The 18,478-nt window shown below is 40.9% G+C and overlaps 1 protein-coding gene across 12 annotated transcripts in view; it reads left to right on the top strand.

Moving 5' to 3' along the window:
• PTPRA (protein tyrosine phosphatase receptor type A) overlaps positions 1-18,478 on the top strand; it is a 165,350-nt gene that overhangs the window by 124,758 nt on the left and 22,114 nt on the right. For all 12 annotated transcript variants that reach the window (XM_033185868.1, XM_033185866.1, XM_033185871.1 and 9 more), the window contains 3 exons: positions 8,236-8,326; positions 10,525-10,601; positions 17,176-17,212. In XM_033185868.1, coding sequence (XP_033041759.1) covers positions 8,236-8,326; positions 10,525-10,601; positions 17,176-17,212 — 205 coding nt within the window. The remainder of the gene's footprint in view (positions 1-8,235; positions 8,327-10,524; positions 10,602-17,175; positions 17,213-18,478) is intronic.

Here is an 18,478-nt window from a genome sequence, read left to right as displayed (position 1 = left end):
ACTATATCTGGTAATCAGGGAAATACAGATTAAAGCCAACCATTATTTTGGACCTATCAGATTTGAAAATTTAAAAAGATTTATATCAATTGTGAACAAAAGTATGGGGCTGCAGAGACTAACACACAGGTGGGGGAGTTTAAATTGTTATTGCATTGGAGGGATGATTTTGGCAGTACCAATCAGTATCTTAATGTTTGAGTTGTCTGACCAAGCTTCTGAGATTCTTAAAAACCCTTATTGTACAAATATATATTTGTACAAGGATGTTTATGACAGCATTATTTATGATAGCAAAGAAGATAAAGCAAGTATCTGTCAAATAGAATGGCCAGATGATTTCTTATACTCATTATGATATTCTGTACTATCATTAAAATAAATGTGTTCACATAGATCTCTAAGTCGTATTGTTATGTGAGAAAACATATGTGGGATAATTTCGTTTTTGTTTTCAAAAATATGTATATCTGTGTATGTTTGGGTATGTTAATGCTTTTTTTTTTTTTTTAAGTCTGAAAGACTACAAATTGTCAACAGTGGCTGCCTACAAGGAGACTGGAAGAGAGGAGAGACATAATAGGGAACTTTGTTTTCTACTAAATTATTTGACTTAAAACAAGCATATTCTTTTTATAATATTTTTAAAGCAGATTTTTTTTTAATATGGGAAATATAATGGACTTAGTTTGCTTCAATGGATATATAACATCTAGAATAAAGAAGTTGCTATGCCTAGTTTGAACTGTGTCAGGGGTCTTGTGGTCAGGTCGCTGTAAAAAGGGATATCACCAAATGGGATGTTATTCTGGAGAGAAACTCGACCATGGGGGTGAATAACTAAAGGAACAACACACATAGGACATGACAACTGTTTTCAGATATGTGACAGGCTGAAAGGAGACTGTAGCATTTCTGTGAATGCCCACCTGCTTAGAAGTTCTAGGCTTTGGCTTTCATCCTAATTACAAGCTGGAGCTTTTTTATTCACCAGCATTTGTCTTTCTAGGAATATTTGAATTTATTTAAAAGAAATACTTTGAAAAACCACTCAGAAGCCCCCATTTTCAGGGAAAATTGAGATCCTTAAGGCATTATCAAGGTTTAAAAAGAAACAAAAAGATAAAATTGGGTTAACTCCTGGGTGGGTGCAGTTGTTCATGCTTGTAATCTCCTAGCACTTTGGGAAGCCGATGCGGGAAGATTGATTGAGGCTAGGAGTTTAAGACCAGCCTAGGCAATATAGCAAGACCTTATCTCTACAAAAAAAATTTTTTTAATTAGCGAGGTGTGATGGCACATGCCTGTAGTTCTAGCCACTCAGGGGGCTGAGGTGGGAGAATCATTTGAGCCCAACACTTGGAGCCCAGCATTTGGAGGCTACAGTGTGAGCTATAGTGCTCACTCTAGATCTACGGGAGCTACAGTGAGCTACAGTGATCACAGCACTGCACTCCAGCCTCCTGGCTACCAGAGGGAGACTCTGTCTCAAAAGAAAAAAAAAAAAAAGGCTTAGCTCCTGAGAGGAATGGGATATGGGATAGGAGAGAAAGAAAAGAGGGAAAGAGGTGAAGCCAGTGAAATAGTCAGAATCTGTGCAATGTGAGATGTGACCTTCCTCAGGACCCCACATCTCTTAGACTGCCAGATGAAGAAGGCATGTGTGTGTCATCTAGTGATGGGACTGAGTGTGGCATCTGAGTTAAGATGGGTGAAATCGCTTCTACATTGGTGAGTTGTCCCAAAATAAGTGAATCAGAGCCAAAGTCCTGTAGGAATTAGCAGGAACTGTGACAAGGGCTTTGGAATTCCACTGTCCAGAGAGTTGGGAGTTTGGGCTTTGCAAGGGGCAAAGAAGATGCCTGCTGACATCTGGGTTTTACATTGCTTACTATAAGGGAAATGCAGAAGAAATTGTGTATCTGGGTATTGGGTCGTTTTAAACAGAACTGTTCCAAGACCTACCTTGGAAGGTAGTAAATTTCCCGTCACTGCAGTGTTCAGGCACTGGTGACTGTTGGGTGAGAGTATTAAAAGGAGATTCAAACTTAAAAGTGAATGAGATTCAGACCTGTACTGGAGATCTAGGCAAGAAAAGAAAGGTATAAGGATTGCAAAGGAAGGGACAAAATATAAATTTTTCACAGACCAAATATTGTCTTCAGAAAAACCCAGAGATTCATCATATTATAGAATAAATAAGTTATTTTTGCAAGGTTGCTAGATACAGAAGCAGCATAAAAATTTAATGCATTTCTATACATAGGCCACAAACAAAAAACCTGATAGTACCTTTTAAAAGGTGCCAATTACAATAGCATCCAAATGTAAAGTACCCAGGAATGAGTTTAACAATTTAGAGAAAATTATTAAAATGTTTGAAGACATTAAAGGAAAATAGCTTAAATTAGTGAAGAGATAGGATCAATGGATTAGGAAGCTAAATTTTGTAAAGATATCAATTCTCCCCCAATATATATAGATTCAATGCAATTCCAATAAAAATCCCAACAGGTTTTTTGTGGAACTTGACAAGCTGATTCTAAAATTTATATGGAGGAGAAAAGATTCAAGAATAGCCAAGACATTCCTGAAGAAGAAGAACAAGGTGAGGAGACCTGCCTTACCAGATATAAAGAGATTATAAAATTTTAGTAATTAAGACAGTTCTGTATTGGCACTGGGATAGACAGATCGACCAATGGAATGAAATAAAGAGCCCAGAAGCAGATCCATGTGTAAGTGGAAACCTATTTATGACAAAAATGCTCTTGCAGCTTGGGTGGGGAAAAGATGGTCTTCACAATAAGTAGTGTCTGGGACCATTGGTAACCCTGTGGGAATAAATGAAATTGAATGCTTGTCACATACCAAACACAAAAACCAATTCCAGTTGCTATAAATACTGAAATTTAAAGGACAAAAATGATAAAATGTAGAGATCATAATGTAGTAAAATATACTTCTGATCTCATAATAGGAAAGCATTTTTTAAGACTTAAAGTGTATAAAAGGGAAGATTGATGAATTTACATGAAAATGCAAAACCTCTGTTCATAGATAGATACCATAAAGAAAATGAAAGGGAAGGCCACAACCTTGGTAAAAGATAACACAGGTAACTGATAAAGGAAAAGTGTCCAGAATATATAAAGAACTCCTACAAATTGTTAAGAAAATAAGTAGGCTGGGAGCAGTGGTTCATGCCTGTAATCCCAGCACTTTGGAAGGCTGAGGTAGGTGGATCACAAGGTCAGGAGTTCGAGACCAGCCTGGCCAACATGGTGAAACCCCATCTCTACAAAAAATACAAAAAAAATTAGCCAGGTGTGGTGGCCGGCACCTGTAATCACAGCTACTGGGGAGGCTGAGGAAGGAGAATTGCTTGAACACAAGGAGGCAGAGGCTGCAGTGAGCCAAGATCACACCACTGCACTCCAGCCTTGGTGACAGAAAAGACCCCATTTGGAAAATAATAATAATCCAGTAGGACAACGGGGAAAACACTTGACTAGGTACTTCACGGAAGAGGAAACTGTTTTGACCAGTATGCAGTGGAAAGATGATGAATCTCATTAATAATCAGAGAAATGTAAATCAGAACTACATTTAATACAAAGTGTGACAGTAGCAAATGTTGATAAGGATACAGAACTGGAACATGTACATTGCTGGTGGGAGTATAAATACAACTACTTTGAAAAACAATTTGGCTTTGTCTGGTAAGATTAAAGATACCTATACCTGAAATTCTTGCACATATGCACAAAAAAGATATAAAAATTTGTCTCAAAGCAGGACCATTAACTGTAAACAACCCAAATATTCATCAGTAGTAGAATGGATAAGTAAATTTTGACACGATCTCAAATGGAGCACTACAAAGTAGCTGAAGTAAAGCAAACATCCAGGATGAATCTTAGGAACGTAATGTTGAGCCAAAAAAAAAAAAAAAAAAGCAACCACCACTTAATCATGATTCCATTTTCCTCAAAAACTAGCAATAATAATATATTGTTTTGGATGCAAAAAATATGAGATACAAATAAAGCGATGTAATGATAAATATAAAAGTTCAGGTTTACCAGTGAGAGGGGAAGGAAGAGGATATAAGAAGAGGAGCCCAAAGAGTACTTCTAAGTTAAATTATGTGATGGGTACTTTTTAAAAAATAAAAAACAAATTTGAAAAAAAAAATTTTTTTTTAACTGACATGTCTTTTAAAAAAGGCTAATGAGTGAGTACTTAGCCTTGGTTCCAATTAAGGCTTGAGCAAGAGATGAAACGGTCTTCGATGCCACCTAGTGTTTCTAGAGAGTTTAACATTTTATAGGCTTCTGCTCTAGCTGCTCCTTCCTAACTCTGTGAGCTAAGTGTTTCAGAGTAGAAACCAAAAGGAGTAGGATTCACCTTGTTTTCATCTCTGACGTAGGCTCTTCATTCCGAACCTTTGCATCTAGCGCTGTGTTCTCCAGGGCAAGCCCTTTCTTCTCTCTTGTTAAACAATAGCTCCTGTTTCGTCCTGACTCTTTTTAGGAGCCTTAGTCCACCTGGAGACCTAGTTTTTCTTTATCATGACTGGAGGAGCTAGGGATGCTGATAGGGCTGTGAGATGTAGTCTTTGTTACTCCTGACATTTTTGTATTGAAGACTGTTTTCAAGAGTCTTGCTGTCCCTACTTCTGTTCTACATTTAGAGAAGAGATGTGCAGGAAAAATAGTTCCTCTGGATTAGCCATCAGGGCTTAAAAAACTGACATCTCATCCTGCCCTGTACTTGGGTGGAAACCTGTGGAAATCTATGTGAAGAAAGAGAATGCAAACTGTGGGTGATTGGGAAATTCTGATCTAAAATAATGGTCTCTACTGTATGCGTAAGAGTCCAGCCCAGGAAACTCTTTTCTTCCTTTTATGTATTCACAGCATAGGTTCAGAGGTAATTGCCTCTGTTAGTAAACTAACATGCAGAACCTCCCGGGTTTTAATTCTGAAAGGAAATCTCTTGAGTAGATGAGGGCAGATGGATTATGAGATCCTAATTTTCCTATCTTTGGGTCTTTCACTTTAATTTATCCTATCACTGTTATGCTGGTTTCCAGTAAATATATGTGCTCCTTTCTTAAAGCTCTTGCTTCCCAGCCTGGTCAACATAGCAAGATCCGCCTCCACAAAAAAAAAAATTAAAATATTAGCCAAGCATGGTGGTGCTATGCCTGTAGTCCCAGTTACTCAGGAGGCTGAGGCAGTAGGATACTTCCAGCCCGAGAGTTCAAGGCTGCAGTGAGCTATGATGGTGCCACTGCACTCCAGCCTGGGCGACAGAGTGAGACCATGTCTCCAAAAATAAAAACAAAAAAACTCTTGCTTCTATCTGACAAAAATTGGTTCCCTTTGGGCTGGCATTTCCTTTATTCAATCTTTTTATTATTATTATTATTATTATCAAAGATAGAAACCTTCATTATTCATTTCTGCCTCTTGCTGTTCCCAATCCACTTTGCCTTCATTCCATCTCCAAATGTAGTAATTTTTTTTTTTTTTTGAGATGGTGTTTTGCTCTTTCTGCCCAGGCTGGAGTGCAATGGCGCAGTCTTGGCTCACTGCAACCTCCGCCTCCCAGATTGAAACGATTCTCCTACCTCAGCCTCCCAAGTAGCTGGTGTTACAGGCATGTGCCACCACACCCGGCTAATTTTTTGTATTTTTAGTAGAGATGGGGTTTCACCATGTTGATTGGCTGCTCTCGAATACCAGACCTCAGGTGATCCACCCACCTCGGCCTCCCAAAGTGCTGGGATTACAGGCGTGAGCCACCACGCCTGGCCCAAATGTAGTAATTCTAATTCCAGAATATGTCTCAAATGCATCCATTTCCATGTATCATCATTTTTCCATGCTTCAGTTCTTCTCTGTAGTCCATTTTTGCATGTAATAACAAGTAATTCTTTAACATGGAAAATGGATCACACTTTAAAAACCTTCAATGATTTCCTCATGCACTTAGCATAAAATTTGAACTCCCTATTAAGGACCTACCTGGAAATGGATGATCTGACTGCCAGGCTCATCTCTTCCTACTTCCTCCTGCCATCCCCACCAGCCTCACCTTGTGCGTGACACCTGCACTGATTTTCAGTTCCTCACACAACCAAGCCTTCTCCCACCTCTGGGTTACCACAGATGCTGTTCTCTGTGCCTGGAATACTATTTTCTACACTCATCCTTCCTCAGAGAGACCTACCTGTAATCCAAATTTGGCGCTTTCTGATACTTCATCTCTAGTAGCATTCTATTCTTTGATTGCATTCATGCTGGTATATAATTATATATGTATTTGTTTTATTTGTTTAATGTCTGCTTTTCACCCACAAGTTTATATTGTCCTTGAGGGTGAGAACTGCACTTATATTTGATTCCCCACTCTTTGCTCTGTACGTAGCCCAGTGCCTGGTAGGTACAAAATATATATCTGTTGAAAGAATGAATGAAAAGTAATGCATGAATTGTTCCTCCACTGCTGAATACTACGGTTGTTCTCAGTTTTGGGTCATTCTAAATAATGATGAAGTAAATAATAAGGACATAAAGATTTTTATTTCCTTAGGGTATGTCCTCAGAAATGAAGTTGCTGGGTCAAAAAGTATTTTCAAAAAGTTTTCTTAAGGCTCATAAAATGTATTTCCAAGTCACTTGCTCAGAATTAGGGTTGGAATTTTAAACTACCTCCCTTTTTGCTTTCTTACTTGTTTTTATAGTGTCAGAGTCTCACTGTATGTGTCACTCAGGCTGGAGTGCAGTGGTGTGATCGTGGCCTTGAACTCCTGGGCTGAAGTGTCCTCCCAGTAGTTGGGACTACAGCCTCCTGAGTAGTTGGGACTACAGGCATGCACCACCATACCTGGCTAATTTTTTTTTTTTAATGTAGAGACGAGGTCTTGCTGTGTTGCCCAGGCTGATCTCAAACTTCTGGCCTCAAGTAGTCCTCCCACCTCTACCTCCCAAAGTGCTGGGATTACAGGTGTGAGCTACCACACCCAGCTCCTTTTTTCATCCTTAATTTTGAATATATGAAACATACAAGAGGAGAACAGATCAAATAATAAAATTTAGCTCCTCACTCTCATAAAGCTCATTTATTTGAATACGTATTCTTTGCCACACGTGAGATTATCTCCTTGTGCGGCAGATATTGTTGTTCCAATTTTATGTGTTTGTTTATTATTTATTTTTGAGACGGAGTCTCGCTCTGTCACCTAGACTGGAGTGCAATGGTGTGATCTCGCCTCACTGCAACCTCTGCCTCCCGGATTCAAGCGATTTCCTGCCTCAGCCTCCTGAGTAGCTGGGGTTACAGGTGTGCACCACCATGCCCGGCTAATTGTTGTCTTTTTAGTAGAGACAGGGTTTCTCCTTGTTAACCAGGCTGGTCTTGAACTCCTGACCTCAGATCCACCCTCCTCAGCCTCCCAAAGTGCTGGGATTACAGGCGTGAGCCACTTCACCCGGCCCCAATTTTACAGATGAGGAAACTGGACCTAGAAAACAGATGTGCTCAAGTTCATACAAACCCAGACTATCTCATGTCAAATCATTGTGATAACCTCCCTGCACTAACTAATTTACATTTGCTCCAAAACTGCTGCAAATTTAAATGTCACCTCACCCAAATCTTCTGCTTCTTAACTGCTGCATCCATATGAATGCCCTCCCACTCACCCACCAGTCCTTGCTTCCTTGCCACATGATGCTAGAGGCTGGGGTACCATGCCCCCTTAGATCCCTAGAAAGATATTAAATCAGCTGGCCATCCAGAACCCTCCTGTATGGTCCACTCTGAGATGCATATCATCTTTGCGTGGTGGTAATTAGCATGAGGATAAATGGCCCATTCCTTCAGTTATGTCCCCATTCCTATTTACAAGGGTAGGCCATTTTGGCCTAACATCATAATGACAGGCTCCTAACCACGTAGTAATCATGTAAAGAGCATGCTATATTACATAACAGAAAGGGCATTCTGCCCCCCCGAGGATTCTTGTGTTATTGAACTCTAAGGAGCTTATGGCTGTTTAGGGGGAGAGGTGCATTCTCTATGTTAGGCTGCATAACCTGGGCCCGTGTTTTTCCCCCCAGGAAAAAGGTAGAATGTGCTGCTGGGTCAGGGTTTGGTGCAGCAGTTTGCATGTTTGATGTTTATCCCTGCTAATAATTCCTCTAATTTATCTTAACCTTTCAGGCTCTCCCTGCATGTCCTATCCAGGCCACCTGTGAGGCTGCTTCCAAGGAGGAAAACAAGGAAAAAAATCGATATGTAAACATCTTGCCTTGTGAGTGCCTTTAGTGTTTCTTGGGATGTAACCTGAAATTACATCTCTAGAGGGATTTTCTGAAGATGGAAAGAATCTTCCAGTTGGGCACAGCAGGGTGGATAACAAGAGTGGATTCATGGCAGGACTCAGTCGCTCATACCTGTAATCCCAGAACTTTGGAAGGCCAAGGTGGGAGAATCACTTGAGCCCAGGAGTTTGAAACTAGCCTGGGCAATATAGTGAGACCTCATCTCTACAAAAACCTTAAAAATTTAGCCAGGTATAGTGTCATGTGTCTGTCATTCCAGCTACTCAGGAGGCTAAGGTAGGAGGATCGCTTGAGCCCAGGGAGGTGGAGGTTACAGTGACTCAAGATTGTGTCACTACATTCTAGCCTGGGTGACAGGGCAAGACCCTGTCTCAAAAAAATAAAGTAAAATAAATAAAATAAGTAATAATAAGTAAATTAATTAATTGAAATAAATAGAGTAGGTTGAAGACTTTGGTCTGAAAGAGCCTTTATGGATCCTGCATACTCAGAGTCAGTTAGGATGATCCAGGAGGATTTTTGTGTCAGGCCTCAAGTTTCTAGGAGGTTCTGGAGAGCCAGCTTCACTAGGATCAGACAGGAAGCAGCGAGTAATGGTGGTGGTAGAGATGGTTTTTTGTGGTATTCGTTGAAAGAAATTCTAATGCAGAGTTCTTTGTATAAACCTTTCCCAGAGTTAGCCATTGCTAATCAGTTGATCCATAAGACAACAGACATTTTTCTAGGCCTTTGGTATCCAGAATGAGATATGCATAATTTAATGAGATATGAGGGGAAGATGTTTGAACCTCACTTGATTTTTATATTTGCTTTTCAAAAAAAAAATTTCCTAATCCTCAGAACCTGTGAATGTTTTATTTTTTTACTTTTTATAGAGATGGTCTTGCTGTGTTGCCTTGGCTGGTCTGAAACTCCTGGCCTCAAACAGTCCTCCTGCTTCAGTCTCCCAAAGTGTTGGGATTACAAGCATGAGCCAGTGAGCCCAGCCAGTATATTTGCTTTTTAAAAATTCATCCTTTTAAATTTTTTATTTCATTTATTTTTTTAGAGACAGGGCCACCCAAGCTGGGGTTCAGTGATGTGATCGTAGATACGTATCCTCGAATTTCTGGGCTCAAGTAATCCCCCAGCCACAGCCTGCTGAGTAACTAGAACTGCAGGTGCATGCCACCATGCCTGGCTAATTTTTTTTTTTAGACACGGGGTCTTGCTGTGTTGCCCAGCCTGGTCTCACACTCTTGGCGTCAAGCAGTCCTCCCACTTTTGACCTCCCAAAGAATTGGGATTACATGCATGAGCCATGACACCCAGACCCTAAAAATTTTATATTTCAGGGTACATAATACATTAGCATATGTGCATAATTTGACAATAAATGAGCATATATTAGAGATGCCTGCTCACATTTTTATAAGTCAAGTATGGAACCAAAAAATTAGGACCACTACACTATGCATTTACAGATAGTTTTGTCTTTTTCTTTTTTCTTTCTCACTCTGTCACCCAGGCTGGAGTGCAGTGGCACGATCTCAGCTCACTGCAGGCTCCACCTCTTGGGTTCAAGCCATTTTCCTGCCTCAGCCTCCCAAGTAGCTGGGACTACCTACAGGCACATGCCAGACACCACACCCAGCTAATTTTGTATTTTTAGTAGAGACGGAGTTTCATCATGTTGGCCAGGCTGGTCTGGAACTCCTGACCTCAAGTGATCCACCTGCCTCTGCCTCCCGACATGCTGGAATTATGGGCGTGACCCACTGTACTCGGCTTTGTCTTCTTATTTATGTGCATATGTGGGAGGAGGGGGATGTGTGTATGTGTGTGGGTGTGGGTATGTGTGTATATAATACGTATTTTTTAATATGATTGGTATACTGTACACATTTCTCTTTTAACAGTATATATTGTCAGTTCATCTGTCAAGAAACTTTCCTTTTTCTCAGCTACTAGTATTCCACATTGTAGATGTATCTTAGTTTATTTAACTAGTCCCCTAATGGTAGTTAAGGTATTCCCAGTTTTTTGCAGTGTTATATTGTTGGAGTGGCATCTTTATACAAGTGTGAGTCAGTGCACATAGGCACAGATGTCTCAGCTGTCCTGGTTGCATCAGGTTCTGTGAAAAATAAATTTTGATTTTACTGAAATATTGTGGTTTGTTTCCTAGATGACCACTCTAGAGTCCACCTGACACCAGTCGAAGGGGTTCCAGATTCTGATTACATCAATGCTTCATTCATCAACGTAAGGAGTGGGTGCTTTCCCCCTCACTTCCCTGCCTGACCATTGCCACCATCTCTTGGCTCCTCCACAGCTGTGTGTTAGAAGAAATATTTGTCATTTCATGTTTTCCGTGACAAATCTGGTTCTTTTAAGTGACTGAATTTTTTTTTATGGTCAGTCAAATAGTTTTGATCATTTTCTTAAATTTACCCTCTTGTCATTCCCTAAGGTTTCCCATGTAGAAATCTGTATCTAAATATGTATTTTATGGTAAGAGTCTGTGAATCCTTTATTGAGCTGATTCTAATTACAAATAAAAGCAGGCCTTGCCCTCAACAGTAAAAATAAGGGAGAATAGGACAAGAATACCTGACATGACACCAGCTATGTTATATATTATATATGTGTGTGTATATATATATGACTATCTGGTCAGTCATATATGAACCAAGGCCTGAGGGAAGAGTTGATACTAAGAGGAGGTTTTTAAAGATGATTTAGAGAGTGTTTATAGAACATTCTGTGTGAGATATTTGAGGTTTTTGTTTGGTTGGTTTTGTCTTTGCCAGTAGCCTGAAAAAACACATAAAGAGATAAGAATAGGTTTTATAGGTTTTGGGGAAGGATCCTGTAGAGAGAGTGAATTTGAACAGAAAAAAGAGAGAGGGAAAGCTGGCAAAAGCAAATCTGACTCTTGATGCAAGATGCGTGAGAAGACTGGATAAAATTTCCGTTTGCATGTTTATAGCAGCATTAGTCATAAAAGCCAGAAGGTGGAAGCACTCCAAGTGTCCACTGACGGATGAGTGAATAAATTAAATGTGGTACATGCATACAGTGGAATGTTATTCAGCCTTTAAAAGGAAGGAAATTCTAATACATACTACTACATGGATGAACCTGGAAGACATCATGCTAAGTGAAATAAGCCAGTCACAAAAGGACAAATATTGTATGATTGTACATATAGAATATAGACTATATATACATATGTAGAGTAGTCAAATTCATAGGGACAGAAAGTAGAATAGTGGTTGCTGGGGGAGGGAGGAATGAGGAGTGGGTACAGAGTTTCAGCTGGGGAAGATGAAAAAGTTCTGTAGATAGATGATGGTGATGGTTGCACGACAGTGTGAATATACTTAATGCTACAGAACTGTACACTTAAAATGGCTAAAATTGGCCAGGCATGGTGGCTCACACCTGTAATCCCAGCACTTTGGGAGGCCAAGGCAGGTGGATCACTTGAGGTCAGAAGTTTGAGGTCAACCTGGCCAAGATGTTGAAACCCTGTCTCTACTAAAAAAAATACTTATATACAAAAATTAGTCGGGCATGGTGGCAGGCACCTGTAATCCCAGCTACTAGGGAGGCGGAGGCAGAGAATTGCTTTAACCCGGAATGCGGAGGTTGCAGTGAGCCCAGATGGCGCCACTGCACTCCAGCCTGGGCGACAGGGCGAGACTCTTTCTCAAAAAAAAAAAAAAAAAAAAAAGAGTCAAAATGGCTAAAATCGTAAATTTTATGTTGTATTTTACCACAAGAAAAAAAAGAACACTGATGGAGAGATTAGTGTGAACATAAGAAGGGCTGTTTCTTGAGAATGATCATGATTTACCCGTCTGAGCCTGAGGAATGGGCACCTTTCAAGCCAGTGAAAGGTTAATGTTCAAACAAAATTGTGGCTCTAAGAGTGTTCTTCCTCTGAGAGTGTTAAAGGAGAGGACAGAATGGATAGAGATGACTCGTAGGTGTGGATAAAGCAAGTTGAGGCAACTCACCTGTGTTTTCATGGTTGTCTACTGAACAAATGGGATGGGACTGTGACATGAGAGCAGCGAAAGTTTGGAACAGCTTCTAAGGTCCATGAGAAAAGGATACTGAAGAGAGAAAGCGAAGGGCATGTCTAGCTGCACTGAGGGCCTGCCTACCTACAGTGGGATGTCATTGATGGGGGTTGGGGGGTGCTGAGTTGTATGATTTGTTTTTTCTTTTTTTTTTTCTTCATCTGCACCCTGGGATTGGTGGTAAATACAGAGAACATGTGGTACTCAGACAAAAGGGAAGGTCAGTTGCTGGTTCAAGTAGTCAGCCAAGGGTTTCAGTTTCAGTAGAAAAGAAAAGCATCAGGAAGTTGTTAGGAATAAACTAATATTCTAGGAAAAGCTGGTAGGATTGAGGAACTGGAGATCTTGAGAAAGCGAAAGAACAGCATAAGAAAGGGAGAAAGATGAAAGAACAGGAGGTTGTATCCAAAAAATAGGCTATTAGATGGACTTCAAAAATGGGGCAGTCCAGGCATTCTCACTGGAGTGAATTTGCTGAAGTTACTGTATGTATGTTTAACGTTAATATTTACATGTTTGTGGTTTTAAGGAAAGGGACCCTGACTAGACAAATAATTGCTGCAGTCAATAAGGAAAATGGAGAAAGGCTATTAATCAGCAGGAATTCCTAGAACTTACTTCAAAGATCATGATGAAGAGATTAGGTAGAATAGGTGGACTTTAATGTTACGCAGAAGAGTAGCGCAAAATCAGTTAGTGTGTCCAGCTGCAGGTAAGAGAATACTCAACTAAAAGTTGTCTAGATGGGAACATTTTTTTTTTTTTTTTTTGGAGACAGTCTCACCCCAACACCAAGTCTGGATTGCAGTGGTGCGATCTTGGCTTACTACGACCTCTGCCTCCTGGGCTCAAGTGATTCTCATGCCTTAGCCTCCCGAGTAGCCGGGATTACAGACATGTGCCACCATGCCCAGCTAATTTTTTGTGTTTTTAGTAGAGACAGTGTTTCGCTATGTTGGCCAGGCTGGTCTTGAACTCCGGGCCTCAAGTGATCCACCTGCCTCTGCCTCCCAAAGTGCTGGGATTACAGGTGTGAGCCACCGTGCCCAGCTGGGAACATATATTTGTCTCATAATATGAAAGCAAATGCAGACAAGTTCTTGAGTTGGCTGATTCCATGGGTCAGTGACTTCCTTACAAACCCAGGTGCTTCCATCTTTCTACTCAGTTATCCTTAGCCCTGTCAACAGTCTTGTGGTCACAAGATGGCTGCAGTAGTCCCAAGCATTATTTATAAACACAGCCTCCAGCACAGAAGAGGAACATATCTGCCTATGATTTTCTATCTGTTAGGGAGGAAGGCTTTTCACAGAATCCTCCCCACCACCCTATCCTCAGGACCAGCAGGCCAGGATTGGATCATATGTTCACATCCCTCTCTAATCACTGGCTAGGACCTTGAGAATGATCATTATTTACCCCTCTGAGCCTGGGGAATGGGCACCTTTCAAGCCAGTGAAAGGTTAATGTTCAAACAAAATTGTGGCTCTAATGGCAAAGAATAAAGGGAGGAATGGCTTTGAGTTAGTAACCAGCAGCATCTGCCACCGTAACCAGTTTGGTCCCTTCCCACATTGAAGGTGAAAACTGACAAAAGTTAATTGTATGTTAAGGCTGTTAAGCAGCTGAGATGGGGATCTCTTCATGGTAATGGCACAGTAGAAAGAAATAGGCTTATCCCTTGACCATGTTTAGTTAGAGCTTACACTAGGGCATCCCATAATGCGTTGATGGTTATTAGACAGTTATTAGTTATTAGTAGACAGAGTTTAGATGAAGAGAGCTAAATGGGGGACCTTATGAACTCAGTGAGGGAACAAAAGCAGGGAAAAACCTGTCGTTAACCATAAGTGGGGAGCAGGGATTACAGATTTGGATTTCACAGTTTATTAAACTCAGTCAACATTTTTTGAGCACCTGCTGTGTGCCAAGCACTGTGGGTAGGCTTAAAGGTTACACAGGTAAGATGTAATCCCTCATATACTATACAGGTAGTTAGGTCGTTTCCTGTAATGTGCTACGTGTGCAAAGGAGGTATTGCCAGGTTCTGTGGAGTTCAGAGAAAAAACATTCAGCCCAACCTGGTAACCCAGTAGAGCTCATTATTGAAGAAGAGTGAGTCAGAGTTCAGGAGAAGAAAGTTGGGCAGAAACTTCAAAGCAAAGGAGAAACATGAGCAAAGTCACAGAGACTAGAAATAGCAGTCTTAGGTTATAAGGTATAAGATGGGAAGTGGTGGGAGATGAGACTTGATCTTGAAAGGTAGTGGATGTCAAGTGTGTCCATTGGGGTTCTTACTTGCAGACTACAGAGTGTACCTTTCGTCCACTCTTTTAAGCAGAAAGGGGTTTATTATAAGATACTAGGTGTCTTACAAAACCTGTGGAAGGGCCAGTGAGCCAAGCTTAGATGCTGCTTAGCAAAGAGCAGAGCAGCTATAGATGTATGCAACATGTGACTGTCTTAGTGAAACCTCTGCACAGTGCTGCAGAAGAACTGAATCCTTCTACTACTATGCTTGCCCAAAGACCAGATTTCTAGCACAGTCATTATCTCATGTTGCTCATTTCTACCCAAAGTCTGTGTGGGAGCATCTGCTAGGAAGAAGCTAGATCTCGTGGACTAGGAGTTGCTAGGGAGTCTGGGAAATTTAGCTGTAAGATAGTCAGGCTAGAAGGGAGCAGGAGTGGGTGCTAAGTGAACCACCTTATAGTGTCTGCCAGTTTTCAGTACAGCTGAGGGGTTTTGATGAATTTATCTAGGCCATGGGGTACCATTGAAAAGTGTTCAAGGCAAGGAGTAGTGTAGCCACATTTACATATTGATCACTGGGGCTATCATGTACAACATGGATTTAGGAGAGGCCGATTGGGGGCGATTGCAATAGCAGGTCACAAATGATGAGGATTGATGAGGAAGTGGCAATGAAGTGAAAACTACGTGGAGGTAGAATTTAGCAAGAATTGGTGGTTGATTTATATATGAGAGACTGGAGGGTGATATATCCATGTAGATGTATCCAGCATACAGTTGGTCATATTGAAATGGAGCTCAGAGGAAATACTCTAGAGCTGTGGCCTTGGAAGTCATTAAAGAAAGGAGTGGGGCAAGAAAAGAGCCCTTGCACCCATAGCCCCTGCCAGGCACATTGAACAGGTGCCCATGGGTGAGATGGAAGGAGACTAAGAGAAGAGAGCATCTGAGAAGGCAAAGAGTAAAGCATGGCTCAGGAAGGGTTTGGCAGCCAACAGTGTTATGTACAGATAGAGATCCAGTGGGAAAGAGGAACAAATTTTCTTTGGGCTTAGTGTGTAGGACAGCATCCTTTGCTGAAGCAAATTCAGAGGCCGTTGTTGCATCCTTTTTGTGGGCTGCTAGTTAACACTTATCAAACCCTTTTTTCCCCCTAACTTTATTGAGGTATAATATATAAAACATAAAATTCATCCATTTTAAGTGAGAATTCAGTGATTTTTGGTAAGTTTACCAAGTTATGCAGCCATCACCATAAATGTTTTAGAACATTTTCTAACAACTTTATTGAGATGTAATTCACATACCATATATTTCACCCAGAGTTTACAATTCAGTGTTTTTTTAGTATATTCACAGATAAATGCAGCCCATCACCAGTCAATTTCAGAACATTGTCATCCCCTCAAAAGAAGAACCTTGTACTCCAGCTGTTGTCCCCTTAGTTTTAGAGCACATTGCTCACCCCAAAAAGAACTTCAGTGTCTAAATACAATTAATCTCCATTCTCACCCCCCTGGCAACCACTTAACTTTTTGCATAGAGAACTAAGACCACACACATGGATCTTGAAGGGAACTAGGCACCATGGAGTAGTGGTGAAAGGCAGAGGAAAGTGGGGTTTGTAGTTTGGGAAACACATAGGTCAGCTAACCTAACACTGGTCACAGGAGGAGATGAAAAAGAGACAGTGGCACAGTTGGCAGGTGGGCTTCCAGCCTAGAGCCTTAGGAGAAACCAGTTTCCTTACTCATTTTTAGATGTCTAAGAATATATAGGATTTTTTTTTTTTGAGACGGAATTTCACTCTTGTTGCCCAGGCTGGAGTGCAATGGTGCGATCTCACTGCAACCTCTGCATCCAGGGTTCAAGCAATTCTCCTGCCTCAGCTTCCTGAGTAGCTGAGATTACAGGCATGCACCATCATACCCTGCTAATTTTGTATTTTTAGTAGAGATGGGGTTTCTCCATGTTGGTCATGCTGGTCTCAAACTCCCAACCTCAGGTGATCTGCCACCTCAGCCTCCCAAAGTGTTGGGATTACAGGCATGAGCCACCACGCCCAGCCTAGAATATATAGGATCTTTAGACATGTTTCTTTTTACTGGTAGGAATGTAGCTACCACCTACAGCCCACTGAGATTCAGCTTTCAGAATCTAGAGACATCTCAGGAGCCAGAGAGCCACATTTCATCTTTGCCTTGAACATAACATAAGATCAATGGCTTTGCCTCATTCTCATTACTCTGAATTAGTTAAGCAGTGCTGCCACATGTTATAATTCGATTTGAGAAGACTACCTAGACTATTTGAGTCTTGTAATCTCTAATTCCTAGCTCCAAAGCTAATCCCTTGGGAATATCTAGACTTGGCTATCCTTGTTAAGTACCTGAACCTTTTCAGGTTTTGTTAACTGGTTGGAGTCAGACTGGAGAATTTCATTTCTATTCATTTTTGGTTTTCTCTTTCTTTTTCTTTCCTTCCCCGCACCCCAGGGCTACCAAGAAAAGAACAAATTCATTGCTGCACAAGGTAAAGTAATGACAACTTTTTACTCTTAGATTTAACCATGATCTCATAATGGGTTTGGGTTTTTACTCCCAACTGCTGAATGGATTAACCAGAATACTGTAGCTTTTCTGTAATTTTTACCACCTGAAATAATTATAATCTGTCATACATGTTTACAACTAACAGCCTTCATCTTGATGACTTAGTATCCTGGAATCCATTAAAATAAGTCTTTTTGTATATGTGTATTTAAAAGACTGGAAAAGGCCGTATACACAAAACACAGTCTAATGAGGCCCTCTGTCCTTGGTGCTAGTTAACCTTAGGTTCCAGCCAGGCTGCTCAGAGTTCGAATTAGAAATCAGTTTCCAGAGAGGATCAACCACCTCACAGGGTCCAGGCTGGTTCTCCCCCAGCTCATGGGCCTAAGCTTCACCATTATTCACAGATAGATGGTCTAGGAACCCTCAGAGCAGGGACCTAGCACCATGTCCCTTACGTGTTCTACACACATCTCCAGGCCTGCTGTTCTAACAAGTGTCTTCACTCTTGGAACCCTAGCAAAAATATGTGGATGTTTGCAGCATTAAAAAGTAACTGAGGCCAGGCAAGGTGGCTCATGCCTGTAATCCTAACACTTTGGGAGGCCAAGATAGGAGGATCGTTTGCACCCAGGAGTTCAAGATCAGCGTGGGCAACATAGTGAAACCCCATCTCTACTAAAAATTAGCCAGGCGTTGTGACACACACCTGTGATCCCAGCTACTTGGGAGGCTGAGGCACAAGAATCACTTGAACCCGGGAGCCGGAGGTTGCAGTGAGCTGAGATTGCATTACTGCACTGCAGCCTGGGTGACAGAGCGAGACTTTGTCTCAAGAGAAAGAGTGATTAGGGACTACAAGATTTATAAAAACAAAGTTCTCCTCCCTTTTCACTTTTTTAGTCTAATGCCCCTGGGGCAACCATTTTTATCTGTTGGCTTCTTATGGTAGATGACATCATCTGATCCCCTTACAGAGCACCTCCCCCTTAGTCAGACAGACGTGTACCCACATATCCTCCCATTCTCCCAGAAGAGTCAAATCACAATTTGGGGTTAAGGTGATATTTATTATTATTATGAGTTTACAAATATTCATAGCCAAAACAGTATTATGTTATTTTTGTATAGGTCTTTTCCCCCTTTTTTTAAAGTCATTGTATTTTTTATATAACTACCACTGATTTTCCTCCCAAACTCTTTTTTTTTTTTTTTTTTTTTGAGACGGAGTCTCGCTCTGTCACCC

The sequence above is a fragment of the Trachypithecus francoisi genome, unplaced genomic scaffold (assembly GCF_009764315.1).
Source record: "Trachypithecus francoisi isolate TF-2019V2 unplaced genomic scaffold, Tfra_2.0 Lachesis_group21, whole genome shotgun sequence".
Taxonomy (NCBI): domain Eukaryota; kingdom Metazoa; phylum Chordata; class Mammalia; order Primates; family Cercopithecidae; genus Trachypithecus; species Trachypithecus francoisi.
Note: the sequence above shows the minus strand (reverse complement) of the source record. Positions and strands in the feature narration are given on the sequence as shown.